At 44.7% G+C, this 25,871-nt stretch overlaps 1 protein-coding gene across 1 annotated transcript in view; it reads left to right on the top strand.

The window, feature by feature from the left end:
* maml3 (mastermind-like transcriptional coactivator 3) overlaps positions 1-25,871 on the top strand; it is a 454,633-nt gene that overhangs the window by 422,810 nt on the left and 5,952 nt on the right. Inside the window, exon 4 of the mRNA XM_041175296.1 lies at positions 14,126-14,246. Within this exon, the coding sequence (XP_041031230.1) occupies positions 14,126-14,246 (121 nt within the window). The remainder of the gene's footprint in view (positions 1-14,125; positions 14,247-25,871) is intronic.

The following is a 25,871-nucleotide window of genomic DNA, read 5'->3' as shown; positions in this document are numbered from 1 at the left end:
AGTAGATAGTGGGATTCCCCAGGGGTCAGTATTAGGACCTCTGCTTTTCTTGACATAAAATAATGACCTTGACTTTGATAGGCAGGGCACAATTTCAAAATTTGCAGATGACTCAAAACTTAGAAGTGTTGTATACTGGGAGGAGGATAATTTACATAGGATTACATAACATACACAGCACAGAAACAGGCCATTCAACCCAATCAGTCCATACCAACATTTATGTTCCACTCCAGTCTCCTCCCATTTTCCCCACCTAAATCTATCATCATAGCCCTCTATTCCTTTCATCTTCATATGCTTGTCCAGCTTCCCTTTAAATGCATCTATACGATTCACTTCAACCACTCCCTGTGGTACCATGTTCCACATTCTCACCACTCTTTGAGTAAAGAAGTTCTCCTGACTTCCCTATTGAATTTCCTTTATCTCTAGTTATGCTCTTCCTCACAAGTGGGAGCATTCTCTCTTTATCTACTTTGTCAACACCTTTCAAAATTTTAAAGACCTCTATTAGGTCATGCCTCAGCCTTTCTTTTTAAGGAGAAAAGAGACCCAGTTGTCAAACCTTTCCTGAAATGTATAGACACATTTTCTGGTATCATCTTTGTAAATTCTTTCTGCACCCTCCCCAGTGCCTCTATATCTTTTTTATGATATGGCAACCAGAACTGAATGCAATACTTTAAGTGCGGTCTGACCAGGGTTCAATACTGCTTTAGCGTAACTTCACTACTTTTCAATTTTATCTCCTTTGACTTAAAGCCTAGTGCTTGGTTTGCTTTTTTTTTTTAATGGCCTTGCTAACCTGTGCTACAACTTATAGTGATTGGTGTATTTGTACTCAGAGATCCCTTTGATCCTCTATCCCACCTTCCAAATAATAAGTGACCTCCCTATTTTTCCTGCCAAAATGTACTACCTCACATTTATCTATGTTAAAGTCCATTTGCTAATTCTGCAAGTTTGTTAATGTTCTCCTATAGTTTGTTACAGTCCTTCTCAGTATTGATTATTCTCCCCAATTTACAAATTTATAAATTGCGTTTTGATCACAAAGTCCAAATTGATAATGTAAATTGTAAACAACAGCGATCCCAGCACTGAACCTTGTGGAACACTAATTCACTCCTGCTGCTCCTCTGAATAACTACGTTTTACTCCCATCTCTGTTTTCTGACTTAAAACCAGCTAGCAATCAATGCTGCCACTTGCCCCCTGACTCCGTATTCTTTGACCTTATTTATTAGTCTATGGTGGGGGCCCCCTACCAAAGACCTTGTGAAAATCCAGATGAATTATATCTACAGCATTACCATGGCCTAGGACTAACAGAGGTTCTTTTACAGAAAGCTAGGATGGACACTGTGGACAAATTATCTCCGTCTGTGCATGAACCATTCTATGAGTCAATGAATGCAATGACTCCTGCTGAGGTGCAGTCCATGGCTGCTGGCAGTCTTTTTCTTTCACCCAAGGGGCTGTCCATGTGGAAGCTGAGACAATAAGGGCCAGATTTTCACAGAGTTGGAAGACTCTGCAGACCTTTAAAAATGTCAGGCAGGACCCTGATGAGGAAGAATGGCCCCATTTCTGAGAGATCCCATTTATGCCAGCAGGGGAAAGGGGGCAAGCTGTGATTCACATAGGCAGGAAACCCAAACTCAGCAGGGCCATTTGAATTTAATGCTGAGTTCAAACAAACCCATTTTGGCTGTTTCAAGGGCCTTAAGCTGCAGTGTGGGAGTCACAAATTGATGGGACAGATATTATAACTCTTGGGCTAAAAAGGTCTGTTTAACTGTCTTGATTTGAAGTTTGTTAAATCCCCTGCTCTTTCAATTTTAAAACAAAAACAGGTTTAAGCTGTCAGTGAGAGTTAAAAAGACACTGCCAGCTTGACTGCTTTGTTTGGCAGGTCATCTGATGTAGGTTGGCAAAAAACCATTACTGTAGGGGCCTTTGTTGACATTTCCCGAGGGCTATTATTGTGTAATTATGAAGGCTTGGTTGAGTTCAAAAATCTACAATTACCTCAGCAAGGGGGGTTCTGAGTTCACAGTTTGATTGACAGTTTGAAGAGGTTTTTAAAGGATTAGCTGTCTTTGATATGGCTAGAAGCTTGTTTATATAAGAGATGGGATGACATGGGGGTGAAGGGTTGTGAGGGGTTAGGAGTAGACACCTCCTTTCCCCACCTCCAGAGCAAAAATTTGGTCTAAAGGGGTCCTTTAAACCAAGGTGAATCTGCTGAGTCGGGAACTTTCCCAACTCGAGCTACCCGCCTCGGTAGTGAAAATTCAGGCTTCAGAAACTGCAGTTATCTCAGCAGGGTGTTCTGAGTTCACAATTTGATTGACAGTTTAAAGAGGCTATGAAAGAATTAGCTGTTTTTGACATGACTATTGAATAGAAGTTTATTTTTACAAATGATCACTTGAGACTTAAAAGCTTTGAATGGATTTGATGAATGGCAATGTCTGTACGTTATTCCCGTGGGGGAACATTACTGCTATTTCCAATCCGGTATACCTTGACACCAACCACCACCCCCACCACCCGCACTTTCACCTCCCAGCAGGTGTCACTAGATAAGAATCCAGCATGCAGACTGATAGATTTCAGCCTCACCTCACTACCACCCCACTAGCCCCAATTCAAACCAGAGATGCTGAGGCTGATTGCAGTCCCTTTCTGTTGCAGTGGTTGGCACCTCCTCCCTCAGCATGGATGGGCTTTAACCATATCATGCACTTCCTTTTTAGAGTAGGTGATTATATGCCAGACATGTACCTGTGCCAGCCTTATGCCAACTAAATTCTCCGTAAAGCAGGCCGATATTTTTTCCACATTCTTCTATTCCAGCGATGATTAAGGGCATAGTGCTTCTGCAGTTGGATACCAGGAGTGTTCTTGCTGTGTGTTTTGCAGGGGAACGTAATATAAGCAGGATAAAGAGCTCTATCTGTGCTCTCAGCCTTGAAATCAATCGATCATGTCTCAGTTTTCCAGTATAATTCAGTACAGGCGCGTGGCTGTCCATTGTTGCTCAACTCTTTCTTTCTCTATCACGTAAACTACTTTCTAAAACCTGTCCTTTCTAAAATCTCATTCAACATATAACTAAGACATCCAAGGGAAAATACTGTGAGACCCAATGCCTGTGATGAGGAGTCAGTGCAGTGGGTGGTTTATTGAACAATCACAGACTGTTCATCATCCCAGCTTTCCAATAAGCCACCAAATGCCTGCTCGGTCCCCCTAATGAAGCAGAAATTTTGCTCCTCCAAGGTATAAAATGAATCCTCATCACTGTGGGTAACTACGCTGTGTTATACGGATACTGAGCACACAAGCCAGGAAGCTTCCAGTATCAATCCTCGGTTTGTGGTGATCTGGTTTAAGGATAATGTGATCAGCAGGATTGCCCTTGAACTAGTGAGGAGAAAAATCAACTAGAGTTGCTGCACAAGATTGATCGCCACATGCAGCCAGGTGTGCAAGAGGCTTGGCTGTGATTCCCTCCCCCATGTTCAGGTAACCTGTTAACATTCACTATATAAAGCTCAGCACATGGTGAAAGTCGTTCTGAACCATTCCCAAGCAGGAACTCCAGGAGCTTGCACCTGCTGTTAGTCAGAACTCTTATCATCTGCTCCCATCTCTGGAAATTCTCTTTTAACAATTTCTTCCCAAGGGAGAATTAGAAGAAAATAGGAGTCAGGACCTTGGAGGTAATAAACTTACAGCAACACACTTGAGCTGAAATATATTGAGTTCTAACACTAACACTTTGAAGGCCTTGGTATATGGTAATTGGACTCTGAACATGTCTGTTTCCACATGTTCCACTTGGACCAGCGTATATATATAGAGCTGATTGAGTTTCTGGTCTTGAGAAAATCTTGGGCAGAATTTTTCGCTGAGCAGGTGGGCGCGTGCCTGACCTGTCGGGTGAGCGTCCTGATGTCATTGTGTACTTGCGCGATATTTCGGTCAGCGGAAACAAGCAGGAGTCAGAGCCACGCCCGCTATCAATTACAAGGCCAGTTATGGCCATTAAAAAGACAATTAACTGTATTTTACATTGCCCATGCAATTTGGCACTCATCGCATGGGCAAAACGGACAGGCGACAGCTGACAATTTGCTAAACCGCATCCATGGGCATGATAAAAAAGGGTCAGCAGCATTGCCAATGTGAGTAGCGAGGAGTTTTGGAGATAGTTTGCTGCTGGTTGCTTATTGGTACTTGGCAGCTTCATCTCTGTTCAGGGCTTCATTGTTAGTATTTCTAGGCTTCATTTCAGGTCTTCTTGGCTCTTCCAAGGCCCCTGGAGGATTCAGACCGTGTGGGCCCTTCCAGATATCAGACAGACTTCTGTTACCCTGGTAATGGGGATTGTGACCACTGCAGGTGGCACATCCTCTGAGGGGGAAGAGAGGGGCAAAAGGGAAAGGAGGCCAGGTGTCCCAATGCAGCTTCCAGGGAGTGACCTGTGGGAGGAGAGGCGCAGGCACAAGGGGCACTGAGCCAGCAGATAGTCCAAGGCAGAAGGGGCCGCAGAAGACGCCACTATCCTGTTGCGAGGGCTTACAGGCTGCAATACAGCTACCTCAATATATCTGAGGTGTAATGCCGAAGAAGGCTCCACCTCTCAAGGAAGACCATGACCTCCATTTGTTAGATGATTGAGCCTGAGATCAGCTCCAACTGTTTGGGTGGACACCCCATGCCAATGGCTCTGAAGGTCACAGTGGCCCTCAGCTTCTTTGCCGCCAGTTTTTTCTAGGGGTCAGCGGGGGATCTGTGTGGAGTCTCCCAATCAGCTGCCCACAATTGCGTCAAGCTGGTGACAGAAGCTCTGTTCAGGCTGGTACTGACCTTTATTGTATGGATGAGGCCAACCAGGCTGAACGAGCCAGAGGTTTTGCAGCGATTGCTGGGTTCCCCCGCATCCAGGGTGCCAACGACTGTACACATGTGGCCATCAAGGTGCCAGACGGTCAGCCGGGTGTCTTCGGCAACAGGAAGGGATTCCACTCTGTGAACGTCCAGATAATTTGTGACCACAAGACGCAAGTCTGTGCAAGGTACCATGGTTGCTCCCATGATGCTTACATCCTGAGACACTCCCAGGTGTTGAGGCTCTTCAGTGCTCCAGCCCAACTGGATGGATGGCTGCTAGGTGACAAGGGCTCTCTGTTGATGCCTCTCCACCGCCCAAGAACAGAGGCAGAACAGCATTACAATTGGAGTCATGTCTTCAAAAGGCTGGTGGCAGAGAGGACCGTAGGCTATTTCAAGATGTGCTTCCAATGCCTGGACCGTTCAGGGGGATCACTACAATACTACAACACCTCCCAGAGCGGGTGTCACTGATAGTGGTTGCATGCTGCACTCTCCACAATCTGGCAGTGGCAAGTGGGGGACTCACTGGAGGAAGAGGATCTTGACGCAGCTGCACAGGCCACAGATGATAAATCCAGTAGTGAGCCAGAAGAGGAGCATGGTGAGGAGAACGCTGAGGACATGGTGGCAGACTTCGGTAACCTCCAGGGAGGCAGTGACACCTTGATCCAACGCTCCTTCCGCCAGGCTGCCAAAGATCTGCTTCCACCCCATGCCAGGGCTGCCACCTCCATCCTGGATGTCTGAAATGACCCTTTCGTTGGCACCCAAAGTCCACTCAGTGCCTGTGCAATAAAGTATCCAGCCACTCATGTCCAGCATTACATACTGGCATACCCTGCACCAGAAAGAAAAAAGATGAAGCATTCTCAGGCCATCAGAACCAAAGCAAATTTAATATTATTGTCACATTGAAAGCATAATGACATTACCATTATTGGTGTTGACATCCACACCAGCAGACGTATCAACCAAACATAAGTGAACAGAATATCAACCGTGACCAGTCCCTCTTGTGTTCAAGGTGCCTTTAAGTTACGTTTGTGAGTGCTACATGTTGGTGCTGCCTCCCCCCTCCTGTCGTTGGCAGCGGCATTGGAGGCAGCCTGCTGACTCTGCTGTCTTGTTGGCTGTGATGACCTTGACAGTCGCCCTCTGGCCAGTGGAACCTGTGCTGGCCCCACCTGAGAGGGAGTGGCCAGAGCCACGGTTGGCATCTCCCCAGTCATCACAGCCTCATCAGGTGCGACAGCCACTGGGCTGAGGAGCTCGCAGAGACGACAAGCAGCTTGTGAGCCAACATGAGGTCTCTCTGGATCTCCCTGCTCAACTTTGATGGACTGGCACCTAACTGGGATACTGGGTGCCTCATTCATCTCCCACATTGGCACTGACCACGAGGTCATTGTCTGTGTGAGGGCTTGCAGCTCTGAGCGCAACCCCAGGAACCCCTGATTCTGTCCCAGGAGCTGCCTCTCCATGAGAGTCGCCGCTCTCTCAATGGAGGGGACAGTGTGTTCGGCCATGATGGTCAACACAGTGCTCATGTTCCTCATGGGCTCCTCCATCACGGAACCTCATGGATCTCCGCCAGATCTTCCCACACATCGTGCTGGCCTTCAAGCATCATCCTGGTCCCCAGCAGCTCTCCGACTGCCAGCGCCCTGGGCACTCTCTGCCCCTCCTGCACCACAAGTGAGTGTGAGGTGCCCTCACCAATGTGCACCAACATTCTAGCTGCTAATATAATGCCCACCATGGTGCTGGTATCTGCACTGGTGCCTGGTTCACAGAGTGGGTGCGATGCAGGTCAAATGAAGCCCGGTGGTCCTCTGGCATTAGGGGTGGCCCTTAAGGGTCCAGAGAGTGAGTGCGTGCTGGGGAATCTAAAAGGGAGAAGAAGGACATGTCTTTAGTTAAAGTCATCACACAGAAACTGTGCATGCCAGGCACCCTGGTGAGACAATGGAAATCTGCATCACAGTGCCATCGCCTTTCAATGATCAATGGGGACTCCAGATTTGAGGCTCCCATCAATGAAGAGACGACACCAGAATGGTTCCCCAATCTGAAACTCTCACCTCTGTGCACTGTGCTCTTACCTCCACCTGGCACCTCATCTCTCAAAGCCTGGTTGCACAGGGAGTGTGCTGGCTCTCCAGCTCAAGGGCGCCCTGCTCGAACCTGGTGAGCAGCAGCAGGTTGGACGGGCCTCCACTTGTATGTGACCGCTCTGCTTGGTTATGGCTCACCTTCTCCTGAAAGGAAAGAGGACCATTGATTAGTCCACACTCTACCTGCAGCACCATTGCAGCCTGGCCAACCCCAGCTGAGGAACACCTTATAGGGCATATCCGAGCTGTGGCTCTCAAGCCGCAAGGCACTCAGTCTAAGCAACCAGGGCTCACCCACTTGGCTGGCTCCGACGTCATTTACAATTGGCACTCAAACTCTAGCACCCCTGAGGTCCACGAGGGGACATCCGCACCTTAACACTTCTCCAAACTGATCCATACCTGCACAGCACTCACCCTTATTGAGTGCAGCAGGTCATTGAATCTCTTCTGGCACTGCACCCATGTGCGCCGCACCACATCGTGGCTGCTAACCAGCACTGCCACCTCATCCCATGCCCTCTTTGTGAGGTGCGATGGCCTCCTCCTCCCATCCCTGGGGACAAAGGTGTCTGTCCTGGCAGCCACCTTCTCCAGGAGGACCGCGAGGTACTCGAGTGCCCACCCAACCTGCCCTCCCGCCTGGCATCTCCAGCCGCATTTGACTCCATCAATTTGCTAACGCAGAACAGATGTTCTTTTGTGGCAGCCTTCCACAGAAGGGGCTGCCTGGGCTGTTTGCCCGCTCGGCCCTTGCCAACCAGTGAAAAGCTGCGTTTCATGCTGGGCAAGCCTTAATTGGCCCACCCAGCATGAAATTACAGTCGGAGGCCGATCACGGGTGGCAGACTGTTTCCTGGCCACTCCTGGGCCCACCTGCCGAACTCAAAATGCTGCCCTTGGAGATTGATTCTACAAATAGAACTCAAAAATAAACAAAATTCTTCAGTGGGAAGAGTTTGGAAATTGGAAGTGCAGGTTTCACTTCTTGTTTCATGTCAGTCATATACTTTAGGGAAGCTGATAGGAATGAGTCTCACCTGCTGTCTTGGAGCTGGAATTGATGGGAAGAAACCTGTTCATGCTGCCTCCCTGTTGAGCAACTGCAGTTCCTTATGGTCCATCTGGGCAATGCCATATTGCCAAGATCAAAAGCAATTTGTGCTGTAAAGTGAATGTACTCGTGTAACAAAACTGTATGATTACAGTCCTGTGCACAGGCTGGTGGCTGCACTCCAACTGTTTCATGCGGCTGATACCAGAATCCTTGATTTGCTCTGGCTTACACTAGCAACCTTATAACTGTGCGGTTTGATTTCACACAAGTGGAAAGCCGGTAAAGTGGACAGGGCTGATGTCGCCACGGTAACAATAATGATATGCATATATTTTAGCACCCTGATATCCAAAGTGCTTCATGGAGGTGTAATCAAAAAATGGGTGCCAAGCTAAAGAAGGAGATGTTAAGAGCGGGTGGCCCAAATCTTGGTCGTAGAGTTGAATGTTAAAGTGTGCCAGTAATATGAGACCTAGCCAGCTGAAGGTATGGCTGTTAACGGTGGAGTGAAGGGAGGGAGCAATCACAAGAGGTTATAGTGTGCAGGGGTTCTACCAGACACCACTGAAGTTAATTGAGAGAACTCTTGCAGAGAATTCAGGGGCAGATAACAGAGGAAGTGAAGGGGCGAGACCATGAAGGGGTGTCAGCATGAGGTTGAGAATTTTAAATTTGAGGTATTGGGAAACAGCAAGGACAGGCATGATAGGCGAGTGGGACTTAGTGTGAGAAAAGCTTTGCATAAGCCGAGTTCATGGAAGGTAGAGGATAAAAGGTTGTTTGAGCCATTGGAATCGTCTGGTCTGCAGTTAACAAAGGCATAAATGAAGATTTCAGCAAGAGGTAGGCTGAATTTTGAGCAGAAGCAAGCGATGTTAGAGAGGTGGACGTAGGCAATCGTTGTAATAGAAAGGATGTGCATGAATACACTGCAGACCTTTAAAAAAGGCAGATGGGATCCATAAGCACAACCCCCATTTCTGACAGACTCCATTTTCACTGGTAAGATAAAGGGGCAGGGTGTGATTCACATATAAGGGAAATCTGAATTCACCAACCTGGGCCATTTGAACTCAGTGCTGAGTCCACACAGACCCCATTTTCACTGTAGCATGGGCCTTATCCTGCAGGGTGGGTGTCACAAACTTGTGGAGGAGTTGGAATGCTTGTGAAGGATGGATTAGGTATGTAGAACTATCAAGCTGTCAAGTTATTTAAACCCCCAACCCTTTAAAAATTAAAAAAAGACACCATGCCCATGTCAGTGGGAATTGAAAAAAAAATCTGTTCTAGCCGTTCCAGTTGCTATTTGTTAACATTACCCCAAGGGCTATCATTATTAATAGTTGGCTGCTTTCCAGAACCTACAATTATTCTAGCCGGTGTTGTAAGTTCACAGCTTGATTGGCAACTCAAAGATATTATTAAAAGATTAGCTGTCTTTGATGTGAGGTTATGAATACATGTCTGTTTGTTTTAATAAGGGATTACTAACTTGAGGAGTTTTTAAAGTTTTGAATGGGCTTTCATGAATAGCAATGTTTTTTTCTTATAGAGAACGCTGTAACAGATGTTCAGATCTTTATTTTATTTCATCTCAGCATGACTCCTGAGATCTGCCCATTGTGGATACTGGTTGAGTTGGCATGGAAGATTGGGGGGGGGCATGGGTTGTCATGCGTTGATATTAAGTTATCATGGGGGCCTTGGGATGGGTGGGGGACATAAGATGGCATGGATGGGGCATGGGGAGTGGGTGTGCAGGGGTGATGGTGTGTGAAGGGTGAAGGCTAGTGAGCTTAATATTTAACAAAACAACTGGGATGAAATCCCAGAGAACCGAGGTGGACCTTTTAACAAATCCAGCTTAGCATTCAGCAGCTCCTGAAGCCTCCAATCTGTCCAGGGCTGATGGGCCTGACTTCATTCCACACACCCCCTCCCCACCCACCAATCCACACCCTTCCACCACGCCCCCCCACTCACTCACACACACACACACACACACACACACACACACACACACACACACACACACACACACACACACACACACACACCCCACCACTGAAGCAAAAACTGCACAATTTGGGGTACTTTTTTCCCAAGGCGAGTGTGCTGAGCCAGGAAATGTCCCGAATCAAGCTACCCACCTTGGGAGCAAAAATCTGGCCCATTCAAAACTTTAAAAGCTCCTCAAGTTATATTGGTGTAGATTTTCACCTTCACTGCCTCGACAGGAATCTGGCAGATAGATCACCAGTCTTTTATATCATTTCAATGGAATGAAGATTGGACAGGTTGTATAAAGCGAGGGTAAGTCACTCAACGAGTTACTGCCCAGGGGTAAAGATGAAAACTACCCTAGTGTGTTAGTGGGAATTCTCACTTTTATCTAAATACAGCATCTCAAGCAGAATCCATATCAGTAAATTTGCCAGTGGTGGGGTCCATTATAACTGCCTACACATGCATCCAATCAATTGTAAGCACCAGTGATTAACGATTGAACAGAGTTCAAAGAAATTTTAGTGTATTTATATTGAAATAAGCTGTAAAGGGGCTTCACATTCTTCTGATAGGACAGCAGGCAAGCCAGAGAGCTCCCAAGTTCAACCTCTGAGTTGACTGACCTCAGCTGCAGTCATGGTATGAATGCTATAGTCTGCTACAGTCTCCCGGGGCTGGGGGTAACTGCTCCTCTTCACTAAGCAGCTAATCTCACTGGAAAGCACACACGCATGTACATTGGATGAAGACATGGGGCCAGGTTTTCCTGTTGAAGGCGGGAATTGGGAGGCAGGTTTGATTCTGGGTCCGTGTACCTGCCTCTGTCTCCTCTGAGCCATGAAGTGCGATTTTTTTTTTTATATGGGGTGGGGGTCTTAAAGACCCTAGTGACAGGCCTGCCACCCAATTAGTGGCCAGGGAGGTGGGAATGGTGGTGGGACACCAGGGAATTAGGCCACGTTCTGGCCTGAATGCGCAGTCATTGATGTGGCAGAGTGGCCAGAGCAAATGGAGAGCTGGGACCCGGGATAGGTAGGAAAAGTTTGGTTAGTCAAACTTTACTGCTCCATTGTACTTTGCCCAAACTTTCACTGTTTTGCATTAAATAAAACTGTTTCAGCGTTACAACCCCTGTTCCTGCCAGATTGCAGCTGGTCAGCTTCAGAGGCCTCCAAACAGCCACCTGTTGCCTTAAATATCTAGGGCGGTCAGAGGGCGAGCTGTTAATGAGCTCCATCATGACCTTGTTGTGCCCAATTAACAAGGCGGGCCACTTCGCTTTTTTTCTTTATTCTTTTATGGGATGTGGGTGTCAATGGCAAGGCCAACCTTTTTTTGCCCATCCCTAACTGCCCTTGAACTGAATGGCTTGCTAGGCCATTTCAGAGGGCAGTTAAGGACTCAACCACATTGCTGTGGGCCTGGAGTCACATGTAGGCCAGACCAGGTAAGGATGGCAGATTTCCTTCCCTAAAGAACATTAGTGAACCAGATGGGTTTTTATGACAATCGATGATAGTTTCATGGTCACCATTACTGAGACTAGCTTTCCAATTCCAGATTTTTTAATTGACTGAATTTAAATTCCACCAGCTGCACCGGTGGGATTTGAACCTATATCCCCAGTGCAATAGTCTGGGCCTCTGGATTATTAGTTCAGTCACAATACCCATCTCCTGCACCCTCCTCTCTGCTTCTCCTCACCCACCCCCCCCCCGCCCCCATCCTACCCAACAGGTCCTCAGGAATGTCAACAGGGTCAGAATTGGAAACGGCAGACTGGCATGCAGGCCACCAGCGCTATTTTTTTTTGCCATTCCCCCTCCATTCCGTACTGGCTCACGGAGTCAGTTGACTGAATAGCCTGTCAACTCAAACTATACTGGATCAGCCTTGAAACTCACGTGAGCCGTATCTCAGCTCAAGACACCACCTTCAGAGAACAAGTGAACAAGTTTTGAGGGTGAGAAGTGAATAGACAGGAAAACGCTTGCGTAAAATGCTTTGGCCTGGAAGTTCCAAAGGGGTGCTCCTGGTCTCCGGCTGTAACTGTGGCCAGAATTGGCAGATCAGTTGGAGAAATGACAATGGTGGTGTCTCGCACCATTCCTCCACCTACCCTACTAAAGGTACATGTTATGATCCACAGCTGAGGTTACCCCTAGACAAGCCTGATCCTAGATGGAACCCAGCTTGATGGATCCTAACTTTTGTTTGTGTAGATACGTGGAGAGTTGCTACTGAACAGAGGCACAGGAGTCAGCTGATGAACTTTTAACAAAAGAATAAAACATTTATTCAACAAGAAAAGATGAACTATATTACAATACTCCTTCGCCCACAACTATACCTTTACAGATGTATACAGATTTGTAAGGATAACTCAAGTTACAAAAGTTTTCTTATACTCTAATGTTCACAGTTAAGTACATAGTCCATGTAAACCTATGATACCCTGTGGTCAGACACACCACACTCTGAAACCAAGTGACAGCTGCCACCTCAGACAGATGCTTTGGATCTCTCCTCAGCTCCATCCAGATGCTAGTCACACTGTGAGCCAAGCAGTCTCACTGAATTCCATCCTTCATACAAGGGATTCCATTCTCCTCTCTCCAGGACCTCACCTTGGAATCTTCTCCCAAACTGACATTTTCACCCAGACACCTTCCACAAGGGTTCACTTCCAGGGTTTCAAACTCTCCTTCTGATGTTCCTCTTTCCTGGGTCATCACGTGCACTCAAGTTGTCTTTTATGCACTCTCTCTCACCAACTCGGCCTTAACAATACACCACTGCTGCACATGCCCATAGCAAAGAATTACAGACCTTCAGTTGTCTCTTTGAACCTTCTTGCTTCTTGCAAGCTGTTCTCACTTTAATTCTGAACCTTTGAGCCTTTCTCTCTGCTCCTCACTCAACAGGATTTTTCCCAGGTTCCTGACCTTCCTTTAACTAGACGGTCTTCTTTGGACTTTCTCTTCTTCCACTTCCTTGGACTTTTGGGGTTTTTCTTAGCTTGGAACTTGCTATATGTCACCTTTTAGGCTGCTCCTGCTTCATGGCTGCCTTCAAACCAACTGAACTCAAACAGCTTCCAAAACAAACTGCTGTCTTTCTCCTTCAGTGTGTGTGTGTGTGGGAGGAACCTGCCTATCTGGGCCCCTGTTGCTAGGCAACAGCATTGTGCTTCCCACTCTTGTGTGTTTACTTTCACTTTATAAGGCTCGTAAACGTCTCATTAGAAATGCAAGCAGCCTTTTAAAGTGAAACTAAAACTTCATTTGACCTTTCTTAACACACACATACAGAAATACAAATCAAACTTAAACTTCAAAACTAAAACTAATTCCTAACGCCCACAAATACAAGTAGAACTTACTTGAGCTATCTCTATTTCCTAACAGTACAGTGTGAACTCTTACTGCATTTCAACACTTGAGAAAACATTTGCAGTTGCCTTACAGTTTATATAGTTTGTCTGAAATCAACTTCACTGAAAAGATTAGTAAGCATTAATAACAAGTTCTTGACTGAGGGGGTGAATTGATGCTAGCTCACAGTCACACTGCAGATGGTGGAATGCCACAGCCCTGGAACCACCACTGCTAGAGGTCTCACTCAAGTACAAGTGAAGGAAGTTGTACAATAGCAATGCCAAATCTCAGTAGATTTCAGCTCAAGTGTGATACTGTATGTTTGTTTTGTTCCAGCTAGGTTCTGACACCTATGTTCTCCTCACTTTCCTGTGGTTTTGTAGGCCACATATATAACACTTGGTTTGGAAAGGGGAACTATTACGTGGGGGCTAGAAAAATCAAGTAACTTTTTTAACGACTGTCTAGGAAAGAATTTTTTTAAAAGGTGGAGAAAGTGTTTAAAAAATATATTGAAGACGCTTTACTGCTTCACTGGAGATTGTAACCATTGCTCTGGTCACTACGATTGTAGTGACTATAATAGTATAATTGTAGTATTGGTTTCCCTACGACCCCTAATGGCAGAATTAATGAGCTTGTTTTCCTTCTATCAGCAGCAGCAGTTACAGCAACAACAACACGACCAGATGCAAAGGCATCTCCCCAGACCACATCCACAGTGCAAGGACCAGCACAGGAATCCATATCCTGTTCAACAGGTCAGCCAGTACCAAGGTAAGCCTGTCAATTATTAACTCCATCTTAAGCATTTACAAGTGAAATGCGTAGTTTGCCCTGTGAGATTGAGCTTGTGTTATTAAACTAACCAGCAAGTACATTAAGATCCCATAAAGGTCATAGGTTATATTTACAGAATAAATGGAACAGGCTTTAACCAGGCAGTAGCCTTCACTTCATAAATAAATGTTCAGCAGCCTGTGCATACATCAATTGTGTGGTTTACACTTCAGTTGGGTACAATTGCCCTCAGTTCCCGTGGACTGGAGAGGAAATACCATTCCAACCCCTAATGGAAAGTATATGCATACAGGCATCAAGTGAAGAATAGCTCGATTGCAAAACCCTTGCAATCAAGTGGTTAGCTGACATTTGCAAGGGCCTGTACCACGGTGGTGGCGGGGAGGTGGTGGGGGGGGCAAGACCTCACATGCAGCGAGTGACTTATTGGAATATCTTAGATGCTTTGCTTGCAGTTTTCCTCTTGTTAATGGCAGTGGACAGAAAATCACAGGCAAACCACTTTTGGTTTTCCAATAAGACGCTGCTTCTTGTGAGGCCCTGCTGATGGCACAGCATGGACCTAGGAATGATGTGCCCCTGGTGTTTGGCACAACTGGTTGGTATTATGATGTTGTATTAGAGAACTGTTAAGTAGGCTTAGTTCTTGAAATTGCCTGATTGGAAAGCCTACTCAGGCGCTGGCATGTTGGATATTGCAGGAGAGCAGCAGAAGCATAACAAAGCTTGGACCCAGGAAGAAGATTGAGGAGTGTGTTGCCATGTGGGCTAAACAATGTACTTTACCCCATTTATTCCCTTATAGTGATGAATGAATTGATTTTTTTTATTAAACTCAATGAATTTTCTGTGAAAGCCACAATTGTAGCATTGGTTCCCCACAGCATGGAATGGCCTTGATTATCACCATATGTTTGTTAAATTCAACAGCAGTTGGAAGAGTTATTATGCCTGTTGCTCCATCCTTGCCTTGAAGGATGTGGCTCAGTTAGAGTACAGTTTGAGAGGCACCTATACCCTTCTGATACTCTGCACAAGTTGCTACTTTACTGATGTAAAACCAGTGAGTATTGGAAGGGCATTGAGTGCCTGATGTCCAATTGTATGTACTTTGCAGCAGCGAACCAGAATTAAAAACAGAATGCTTGAGTTACGTGTAGCATATTTCATACAAAAACTTTCCAAAGCACTTTATTCAATTAATTGCATTTGGAAGTTTGATTGCTATTTGGACAAATGCTGCACTGACATCTCACAGGCAGCCATGACAAACAAACACGCCTGATGATAAGAAGTGAAAACCCTAGCTGAAGTTTTTCTCTTCCCAGCCCGGAGGCATTGAGGCCACTGTAGAACAGGGAGTACTACCCTAAATGAGATCATCTAACTCAGTTCAGACAAAGGATCAGACCATGGGGTTTCCTAGTCTGTGGCTGAATTGGGTATCACAAAGTGCCTAAAACATCAGGGAAGCCCAAACAATGTTTTAGAAGTGAGTTATTTTCAGTAATGGATTTCCTTTTCTAGCTTCCTGAATTTTGCACTTTTTATAAACTGTATAAAAAGGATTTTGTTTAAATTTGTTCAAGCTGGTTGTAGTTTGAAATTAAGGCAATGTGCAGACAGAGTCAGAGAAAATGCCTTCAAGAATTATCATTCTACTGTTTAATTCCAAATGAATCATGTTATGATCAGTCTCTAGCTCTTTCCCAATGTATAATCATGCCACTTAGGCAATGCTTATATTGGAAAAGAAATAGAATGTTGCAAAGAATCTCTGATGTCTTTACAATTACTGTACTTATACTCAAAGGCCCAGCTTCCAGATGGTCTAAGTGAAACAGTATTAAATCAAACTATGAAATTCAAGCACAGTTAAAATGTTTTTTTTTGAGAGGGCTGGTGAAGGTGATGAATATACTGTAGGTTCATTCTTCACTAACTAGTTTGATAGTTCAATAGCCTGGTCCTCCAATTAAAAATCACAATTATATCCTCCCAAACTCATTCATATACCTGCTGTGCTCCTTCCCCGAGGTGCAAGGAGCTCTCACAGTGCGCACAGACTTTTACTGTGAGCAGCTTCCAACTACTGTGAAAAACTTCCACATCAACATCACAAAAAAAATGGGAAAGCATGACCAGCCACAGCAAGTGAGGGTCAACCTTAGCTTGATAGTTTGAGGCCCTTCCTGGAGTCCTGTACAGAAGACTCCCTTCCCTCACCGGCACCTTGTTAGGCCAGGATTTTAGAGGGAAGTGGTGGCCCTATCCACAGGCCAGAAAATCACAGGCTATCCCCTCTTCGGTCAGTTATGGGAGCCCCGAAGTGATTTTACCTGCAGCAGGCAATTAACTGCCTGGTGTGGGTGCTTCCGTCCCTTTAAGGTTGGAATTCACGCTACCCTAACCTACCCCCCAAGAGCTGCGAGCCAATCGGAAGACTGCTCAGTCCAAGCAGAGCCACCAGGTATGGGACTGCACCCAGGCAGGAGCAGCAGTGATGGAGCAGGACCCGGAATGTGAGTGAACCAGGGTCACTGGGGCCAGTCAGGCAGCAGCATGTTTGATGGTTGGTGAGGGCCGGGTGTTTGTTGTTGCAGAGGCAGCCCTTGTCACTTGGGGTGGTGGCGGGAGGGGGGGGGGCTCCATGGGCCACAGTGTGCCTGATTGCCCCCACGTCCCACCCCCCCCCACCCCACCCCCAGCCTGCAGAGAGGCTGCTAGGGTATACCTGGTGGTCTCCCCATGTGGTGGAGGGCCCCCTGCCACTGTGGTGATAGGCAGAGGTCTTTAAGTGGCCCTTAAATGCCCTCATTTGGCCTCTGAGCGGATGGACCAAGCACCACCTTCCCCACCGCTGGTAAAATGCAATGAACGACAGACACACCACTCCAAACAATCCCACCTGATTTTCCACCTCCCAGCAGCCCCCATTCCCCCACCTCCCAGCACACTCCCTGAGGCCAACACCAATTCAAAATAAAGAAAAAGGCAGCCCTTTAGCACGTTGCTCAGTGATCTCTTCCCATCACCTCTAAGGGTCCCTGTGCAGTGTGGATCACCACTATACAAGTAAGTCATCTGACTTATTTTATCAAAGTGTGCTCCTCTGAATGCTGTTTTAAACATGGAAGCCAATGAAACATTCTGGAAAGTAGTTAGTGGGAATGTATGATTTGATACCTGTCTCTGAACCCTACATAAAAAGGAGGTGTCTGACGTCAGCTTACTTCTTCATCTTGATGCTTATTTTTACCAAATCGTGTTCCCAACACTGAGTCACTGGGAGCACCTATCAGGAATTCAAGCAGCTGCTCCCTGTGATCTTTCTTCCATTATTTGCAGAATCGCCTCTTTATCAAATGAATCATTTCACATACGGTATTTGCCCAAAGTATTCAAATTGTTTTAGCTTTCTGGGGAACTGTGAAACTAAATGTTAACACTAACACAATGACTCACTCATCAGTGGAATCACAGCAACCCAAAACAGATCTGTGAATTTAATACTCCTTTCCTGCTAAGGGCTTTTTCAGTAAGGCACCTCACATGATATAATTGGCAGTTTTCAAACATGCTTTAGACAAGTAAAAATTCCCACTAAACTGATACGAAAAAAATCAGTGCAATACTATTTTACATGTAATTATCCCCACTGTTTAGCTGGCCTGTATGGGTCAATTGGTAAATGCGTGGTCTGCGGAACCAAGCTGTATAGATCAGTGAGGACCCAACTTTGATCTGCAGATGACCCTGCATCAGCTGGTCTCAGTCAGATGATATTTGATCTGTTACAATTAGCCTCAGCACTCCTGGGATAAGGATGGGAAATTAGCTCAGATACCTGCTCCTGAGCAGCTCGGAATTGCACGAATAAATATCAGGTATGGAGAGAAAAAAACAGTATTGTGATTATCCTCTCAGCCCCCCCACCCCTCACTCCCCTATCCCCCATCCCCCACCACCCCCTGATTTGTAGACTTACACATAATGAAAGGCCAATTGGTTGATGTGCAACAATTTGTATTTATATAGCACCTTTAACGTATCAAGGTGTTTCACAAGAGCAATAAGCAAACAAAATAAGACAAAATATGAGAAAGGCAAAATACTGCGGCTGCTGGTAATCTGAAACAAAAATAAAAATAGCTGGAAAAACTCAGCAGGTCTGACAGCATCTGCGGAGAGGAACACAGTTAACGTTTCGAGTCCGTATGACACTTCAACAGAACTAAGGAAATATAGAAATGTGGTGAAATATAAGCTGGTTGAGGGGGGGTGGTGGTGGTGGGACAGGTGGAGCTAGATCGGGGGCCAGTGATAGATGGAGGCAAAGAAGAGATTGCCAAAGATGTCACAGACAAAAGGACAAAGGGGTGTTGACGGTGGTGATATTAGCTAAGGAATGTGCTAATGGTGACATTAAGGGTAGAAAGCAGGACGAGCAAGTGACAGATGGCCCTAGTGTGGGTGGGGTGGGGGGAGAGGTTTGAAATAGGCTAAAAGGTGGAACAATGGATGGAAATAAAGACAAAATATAATGATTACAAAACTGCCTGACGGCATGAACCATCTCCTTCGGCAAGAGGAAAGGAGGAAATTAAGGTGTTTGGGGGTTAGTGGTTATTTTGGCACCTGCTTAATAAAATGTACATTCAAAAGAACAAAGTAATCCGACCATATTCCACAACAACTCAGCAGGTCTGGCAGCATCTGTGGAGAGAGAAACAGAATTAACGTTTTGAGTCCGTATTACCTGTCTTCAGAGCTCTGCTGAGTTTTTCCAGAATTTTCTGTTTTTGTTTCAGGTTTCTAGCATCCGCAGTATTTTGCTTTTACCACCATATTCCACTGCTTGTTTATGTATGCTTAAAGCCTCACTGCTAAAGATCCTGGCTGCAGAATATGAACGTAGAAAATGCTTACCACATCAATCTGAATTTCCTTTCTCAGCGGAGGTGTTGCTCTGTTTATTCTGAATGTATTGAAACCTCAGCTCAAATAGCCAAGGGTGGAATTCCAGCCAAAAGTGTCAAACATTGGTACGCTTGTATGCCATGGTGTAATTTTGGAGTCTTTTTGCTTTCAAACTGTACTGTATCTAGCAAGCATTTCTTTTATGCTTTTTGCCAAACAGCAATTTATTTCATCTCGTTTCCATTTGTTTCCCAGTAAAATTCTGGCAGGAACAGCCATGATGAACAGCCTGGTTGCCACCAGTGTTTAAAGTACTACTGTTGCTATGCTATTATCCACCACCACCTTCCAACAATGCCCCCCCCCCACCGCCTTCAACAGTGAAATTCTTTTTAACTATAACGACCAGTCTTGGTTGACTGCTCTAAGTCTGTAGTTGATGGATATATTTGTGGACCTTGTACACGCTGTGATCCCCAGGAAGCACAGTTGTTGTGTTCAGTTTACTAGTTGACATGATCTGGATGATTTAGATTTAATAGTTTTATAAGCGAGTTAACTGCACACATTTGGAGTTATTGATCACAATAAATATTCCATTGATCACACTTTTTAGATCAGGGGTTCCCAAATGGTGGGGCTGCGATGCCTAGTGGGGTCACAGGACAAGCAATTGGGGTCACGAGCTCCAAGGCAGCAATAGCAACTGTGGAGCAGAAACTCAGATTTGACAGTCCTGGGATTGGCTGCAAGACCCAATTAAACGTGGGTGATTTATTTTGCCTGGGAGTGTGGCCTAGCCCAATGTGCTCTAAGCCCTAATCACTGACACCAACAGACCCTGCAAAATGGTAGGTGTCTCAGTTGTTTTTTGTGCCTGTATCCCCGTTGTTTGAACCCCACCCTGCTCAACAAATATGCTTCCCGCCTGCCCCTACCACCCCACAATTTTCACTATGGGGTTGCACCAAGTGTGAAGCATTAAAATCAGGTCACGGCAGAAACAGTTTTGGAAGCACTGTTTTAATGAGGGTATTTCCATTTTCTGTTCAATTTTTTTCCTTTGATGTTCCCTGCTTTCCCTTTCCTATCCTGAAGACAACAATTCATGCTGACGTGTTGTCTAATGGCTGCTGGTACCTCATTCCTGTGTCCATTCTTTTTGTATGAGCCCTTGATAATGATTCTCAGCAGCTGCTCGATCATGTGGAAAATCAATGCTGGGCCCAATGTCAGCAAAAGACTTTTTGGCAGGGATTGTTGGATAGCAAATATCCACAGTCGTTCTTCTGATCTTCTGCTGTAATTTCAGTGGAAAACCCATAAAAATGCAGTGAATGGACGTTTACCCTGTTTCTCCAGGGTTTCCACTAAAGTTATGGCAGGGAATCAGGAGAAGACCCCCCTCCCCTTGCAATTAGAGGCTCAGATCTTTTGAGTTGGAACTGTATTGATTTTGTTTCCACTCTTTAATACAGTGAGGACAGTGGTATGCCCCAGCTTAGTACACACCAGGAGTTTAAACATAAAAAGTTTTCACCAATATATTAAGAGGGTGGTTCAGAGTAATGTGGGCCCCTTCCTGATAGACACACTCGATGCCGTGATCGGAAATCAGGAAATGGAAGTAATTGCAAATAGCTATTTTTACCAGTAATGTCAAGGGCAGGAATTAACTAGATTCGCTATAAATAAAAAAATTATTGTTGGTGAAACTAATGAGATTAAAGATAAGCAAATATCCAGGACCTGATGGTTTCCACTACAGAGCATTAAAAGAATTAGGTGAGGATATTGTTAATGCTTTAGTCATGATCTTTCGAAACTCTTCCAAAACAGGGAATTTTCCACTTGGATTGGAAAATTGCCAATCTCACTTAGTTATTTGAATGGGTAAAGAGACCTGAGCTAGGGAATTATCGATCTAATGTCAGCTACAAGAAGAATCTGATGCTGTGGACAGAGTAACTGAGCACATGGACAGTTATGAGCTGATCAGAGAATGCAGCATAGTTTTGTAAAATCATGTCTAATGAAACTTGTTGAATTTTCTGAGGAGATAACTAATGTGGTAGACAGGGGAGGATTATTTATATGGACTTTCAGAAGACATTCATTTTAAGTGCCTGCTGCACTTGGCTGCAGAACTGCACAATCACATTACCCAACATTTTGACAAATGATTTGGTTACAGTTCCGCATAAAAGACTATTAACAAAAAATGAGAGCACGTGGAATTGGAAGCAACCTATTGGCTCAATAGGGAATTGGTTCGAAGGTAGAAGACAGAGAGTAGGGATAATCGGTATGTACTCAAATTGGCGGCATGTGGTGATCCCCAGAGATCTGTACTGAGGTCGCAGCTTTTCACTGCATTTCTAAATTATTTGTACGAAGGACAAGAGAGCCATATATCTAAGGTACCTATTGACAGTGAGTTAGATAGCACAGTAAATAATGTAGATGGGAGCAAGAAGTTGCAAAGGGACATAGATGGATTAAGTGAGTGGTCAAAACTGTGGCGGATGGAATTAAATGTTAGGGATGTGTAAGGTCATCCACTTTGAATCAAAGAAAGATAGATCAGAATATGTTCTAAATTGTGAAAAGCTAGGAACTGTGATTGGGAAGTGAGGTCTAGGGGCCCAAGTTCAGAAATAACTAAAAGCTAGTGAACAGGTACGTAATCTAATTGAAAAGGTGAACAGAATTTTGGCCTGAATATAAAGAGGGCTGGAATATAAAGAGTTGGAAGTTATGATCCAGCAGCTTTGGTTAAACCCTGTCTGGTCGAGTGCTGCATTCAGTTCTGGGGCACCGCACTGCAGGAAGGATTTATTGGCCTTGGATTGGGTACAGTGCCAATTCACCACTGATACTGAGACTAAAAAGGTTAAATCATGAGGAAAGGTTGCATAGGTTTGTGATCCCTTATCTATAAAAGATTCAAGGGTGATCTAATTCATGCATTTAAGAAGATCAAAGGAGCCGGATAGAGAGAAACTAATTTCTCAGGTGGGAGAGCCCAGAACAAGGGGGCATAACCTTAAAATTAAAGCTAGGCTGTTCAGGGGTGATGTTAGAAGGCATTTTTTTTTTTGCATAAAGAGTAGTAGAAATCTGGAATTATCACCGGCAAAAAGTTGTCAGGGCTATGTCAACTGAAAACTTCATAACTGAAACTGATACATATTTATTAGGAAAGAGTATTAATGGTTATTGAACTAAGGCAGGTAAATGGAGTTAAGATACAGATCACCATGATCTAATGACATGGCCGAACATGCTTGAGGGGCTGAATGAGCTATTCCCAATCCTATTTTCCTATGAATCATGGGACTTTCCTGGTATATGTGGTTCCTTTCTAAGCTACAACGTGCATTTATGTACTGTGTTATCAAGAGCATCCTTATTGTGTAAAAATTAAGAACAATGTTTATAAAATTTTAAATTCATAATATATATAGTGAGAGAGAAACGGAAAAGTTGGAGCAGGAATGCATGGTGACATGGAACAATTCACACCTCAGTCTGCTACCAGGTAATTTTCCAACATACCCTGCATCAATATTGGGAGCTGTGGGTCAGAAGACAAGTTGTCACTTGCGGCATAGGCAGAGGTGTTGGAAAAGGTCGTGTAGCCACGCATCCTCTCTCCTGCAATTGGCCTGCTACCCAAAAAGGGAACTGAGTATTAGAAAAGGGAAAATATAGCAGAGGGCAGACTACGATGTTTCATCATAATGAAGACATAATAGGTTCTTCAGATTAGATTGTTCAAAGCATTTGATTGATAATTGGCAGGGAAAAAGGTTCCAAGTATCAGCCAAGAGGTGGGTTGGACAGACAGTGAGTTGGTGGAAACCAATGGTCAATCTGCCCAAAATCCAAAAATCCATCTGATTTCTGTAAACATGTGAAAACATAAACATTAATCATATGCTCTGGACTCAGCAGTCTTTTCCATACGTTGTGATTATTGTAATTTGATGTTGTTTCATCTGTGAGGCCCCACAGTTGCACTCAATAATTTGTTTTGACATCGGTTATAGATAAAGACACTGATTCACAGCAGTTAAGTGAGCCAAACTCCCTTTTTATGACTTGCTCCTCACCCCCATGCTCCCAGAGGTTTTTACTGAATTTTTTTTTGCATTTCCATCCCATTTTTCAAGTTTTTTTTATACAAAGCTTAACCTATAATGTATGAAAGGTCTGCTGCTCCACTTGTTGCATAGACATTTAAATGGGTCACTGGTTCTATAATTAATCCACAACCTACCAGCTCCTCCATGATCAACATGCCAAGTTCAAATGAATGCCCCAGGTGCCATGTTGTGGGGCTCCCCTAAACACTCAGTGGAGAAATACAACAAGCAGCTTGGAATGAATCTTAACAAACCAGGGGCCAGCTTCAGGATGTGAAAAGAGAACTGCGAATGATGGAATACTGAAACTCCCATCAGCATCTGAGCAAAGATGCTCCACCCGATTCATCAATCTGCCTTCTTTCTTTATAGATGCCAAGGACCTGCGGCGTATTTTAAAAAGAAAAATCTGTATTTTTTTTTAGTGCCAGGCCAGATCATTTCTGTGGGGGTGCTACAGTTGGCCTCAGCACGTCATGACTTGTCAAAGGGCAGGGAAGGAAAGCACATTATCAGTCGGGGTTCAAGCTCTTGATTGCTATCCAATGACTCGTCTTGGAAAGTGCATGCGTGTGATTGGAGAGTGAGATTAGGATCGGATTCAAGTGAGATGCCTCTCATGGTTACAAAGCCTCCTGGCACTTATTGTCTAGATTCACATATGAAGAATGACCACTTGGGTGAGGTAGCAGAGGCCTGGCAGTACCAGCTGAGCTGCACCCAACAAAGGTCATCACCTTCAGGAATCAAGCGAAGAAAATTGGAGGAGAAGAAAAGCTTCTATACAGGATGTCCTTTATCTTCTTGCATTGTCAATTAGGCATTCTACCCATATTTTTTCTCCTGCTGAGCTGATTTCCACGTGATTGCATTTAAATAGAACACATTACATTATCACATTAGAGTGATTCACCTAATAATGATGAGAGTGAAATCTGCACTGCAACCTAATAAACAAGTTTTCCTTTACCGGGGCGGGGGATTTAGTGAAACCACACATGTACTGGTGGCAAACTGCATCTTTTAGCAGTCCAGCACCCCCCGCCCCCCCCAATCTGTGATGCTTAGGAGACCAAAGAGTTCCCTCTCTTGTCAGTTTTTGCTGGGGTATACTAAAACACTGACAGGAGAAATGTATGAACGGCAATAGGGGCATTAAATTAAGTTCAGCCAGGCCCGCAGTCAGTGCTACAAATTGTCACTGTATCCCTAGAGCTTGTGTGTGCACGCACATGTGCATGCTTGTGTGTTTTCATTGTGACACTCTTGACACTTGAATAGCTTGGCTGAGTTCAGGAAGAATTACTAATTAAGCTTGAGGCGGGAGAATTTGCAGCACCTGTAGAATTGTACCCAGCCAACAGCCAGTGCCTGCATGAGTAGAAAATGGGGATTATTAGCTAGGGGATGGGGGAAACCATATCACTGCTAGAATGTATGCATTTCCAAACCTGCTCATTCCATTCTTCGCACAGAATGAGTTAATGATTGTAGGAGCAGAATATTCCACAGTGTTTGAAATAGAGACCATTCTGTTTTTTCATTTGATAATGAATTTCAATGATGTTTTGTCTGGTGTTTGAAGACTGGGGATATAGAATTTCCACAGGTGTTCCCTGATTTCCCGCTGTGACTTTGGCGGAAGAGCGACAGAATCCCAAGAGAAACAGTGTAATTGGCTGTTTATACCATTTCACTAGGGGTTTCCGCTAAAGCTATACAGGCGATTGGAAGACCCACCATGGAAATTACTGGCACACGACTTTGAACAGAATTTAATATGGGCCAGAATGGGGAGAGGTTGTGTTTGGAATTACTCCTGCACTAATAATCATTTCTAATCTCAGTGAAACTAGAAGTGTGTTTTTTAAATGTCTTTCCTCTTTTTATGTAGGTTATTTGTGTGTCATTGAGCCTATCTTAGTTCATCCACCCAGAAAGATCCTAAACATCACACCCCCACCCATTTCAGCACCCAATTGTTTCGTAAATGATTCCAAGGTTTTTGCCACCATGTTTCTTCTCAAAGTTTATTCTACCTTTGGTCACTGTTTTGTGTGGAAACGAATTTCCGGGTAACAGCCCTAAATTTTACCTTTTACAATTTTGTATCGATTCCCTTATGTCTTAATCTTGCTTTTTAACCAAAGTCATATTCAGGTTTATTATTCCGGTAATTATTTTACATGGCTCTACCACTTCTCAGATACCTCTTTGCCAACTTGGAAAGCTCCAGTTTCTCAAGTCTTCCCTCATAACTCAGTCTCTTGACACTTGGAATCAGCCTTATAGCTCTTCTTTGCATCACATGTCATTGTTTCTCTCTCTCTCTCACATGTCTCAGCAACCAGAATTGAATGCATTAGTCAAGGAATAGCCTTAGCAGAACACTGTACAGTTTGGACACACTTCCTCTCACTTGTATTTAACTGTTTTGCCTGTGTAATTAAATATTCAATCACATTGCTATTTGTTGAGTGTTGAGTCCACTTGGACAATGTTCAGCTACATCCTTAACTATCTCATTACCATA

This window comes from Carcharodon carcharias, chromosome 1 (assembly GCF_017639515.1).
Source record: "Carcharodon carcharias isolate sCarCar2 chromosome 1, sCarCar2.pri, whole genome shotgun sequence".
NCBI classification, from domain to species: domain Eukaryota; kingdom Metazoa; phylum Chordata; class Chondrichthyes; order Lamniformes; family Lamnidae; genus Carcharodon; species Carcharodon carcharias.
The sequence above is the reverse complement of the archived record's forward strand: the minus strand, read 5'-3'. Positions and strand labels throughout refer to the sequence as shown.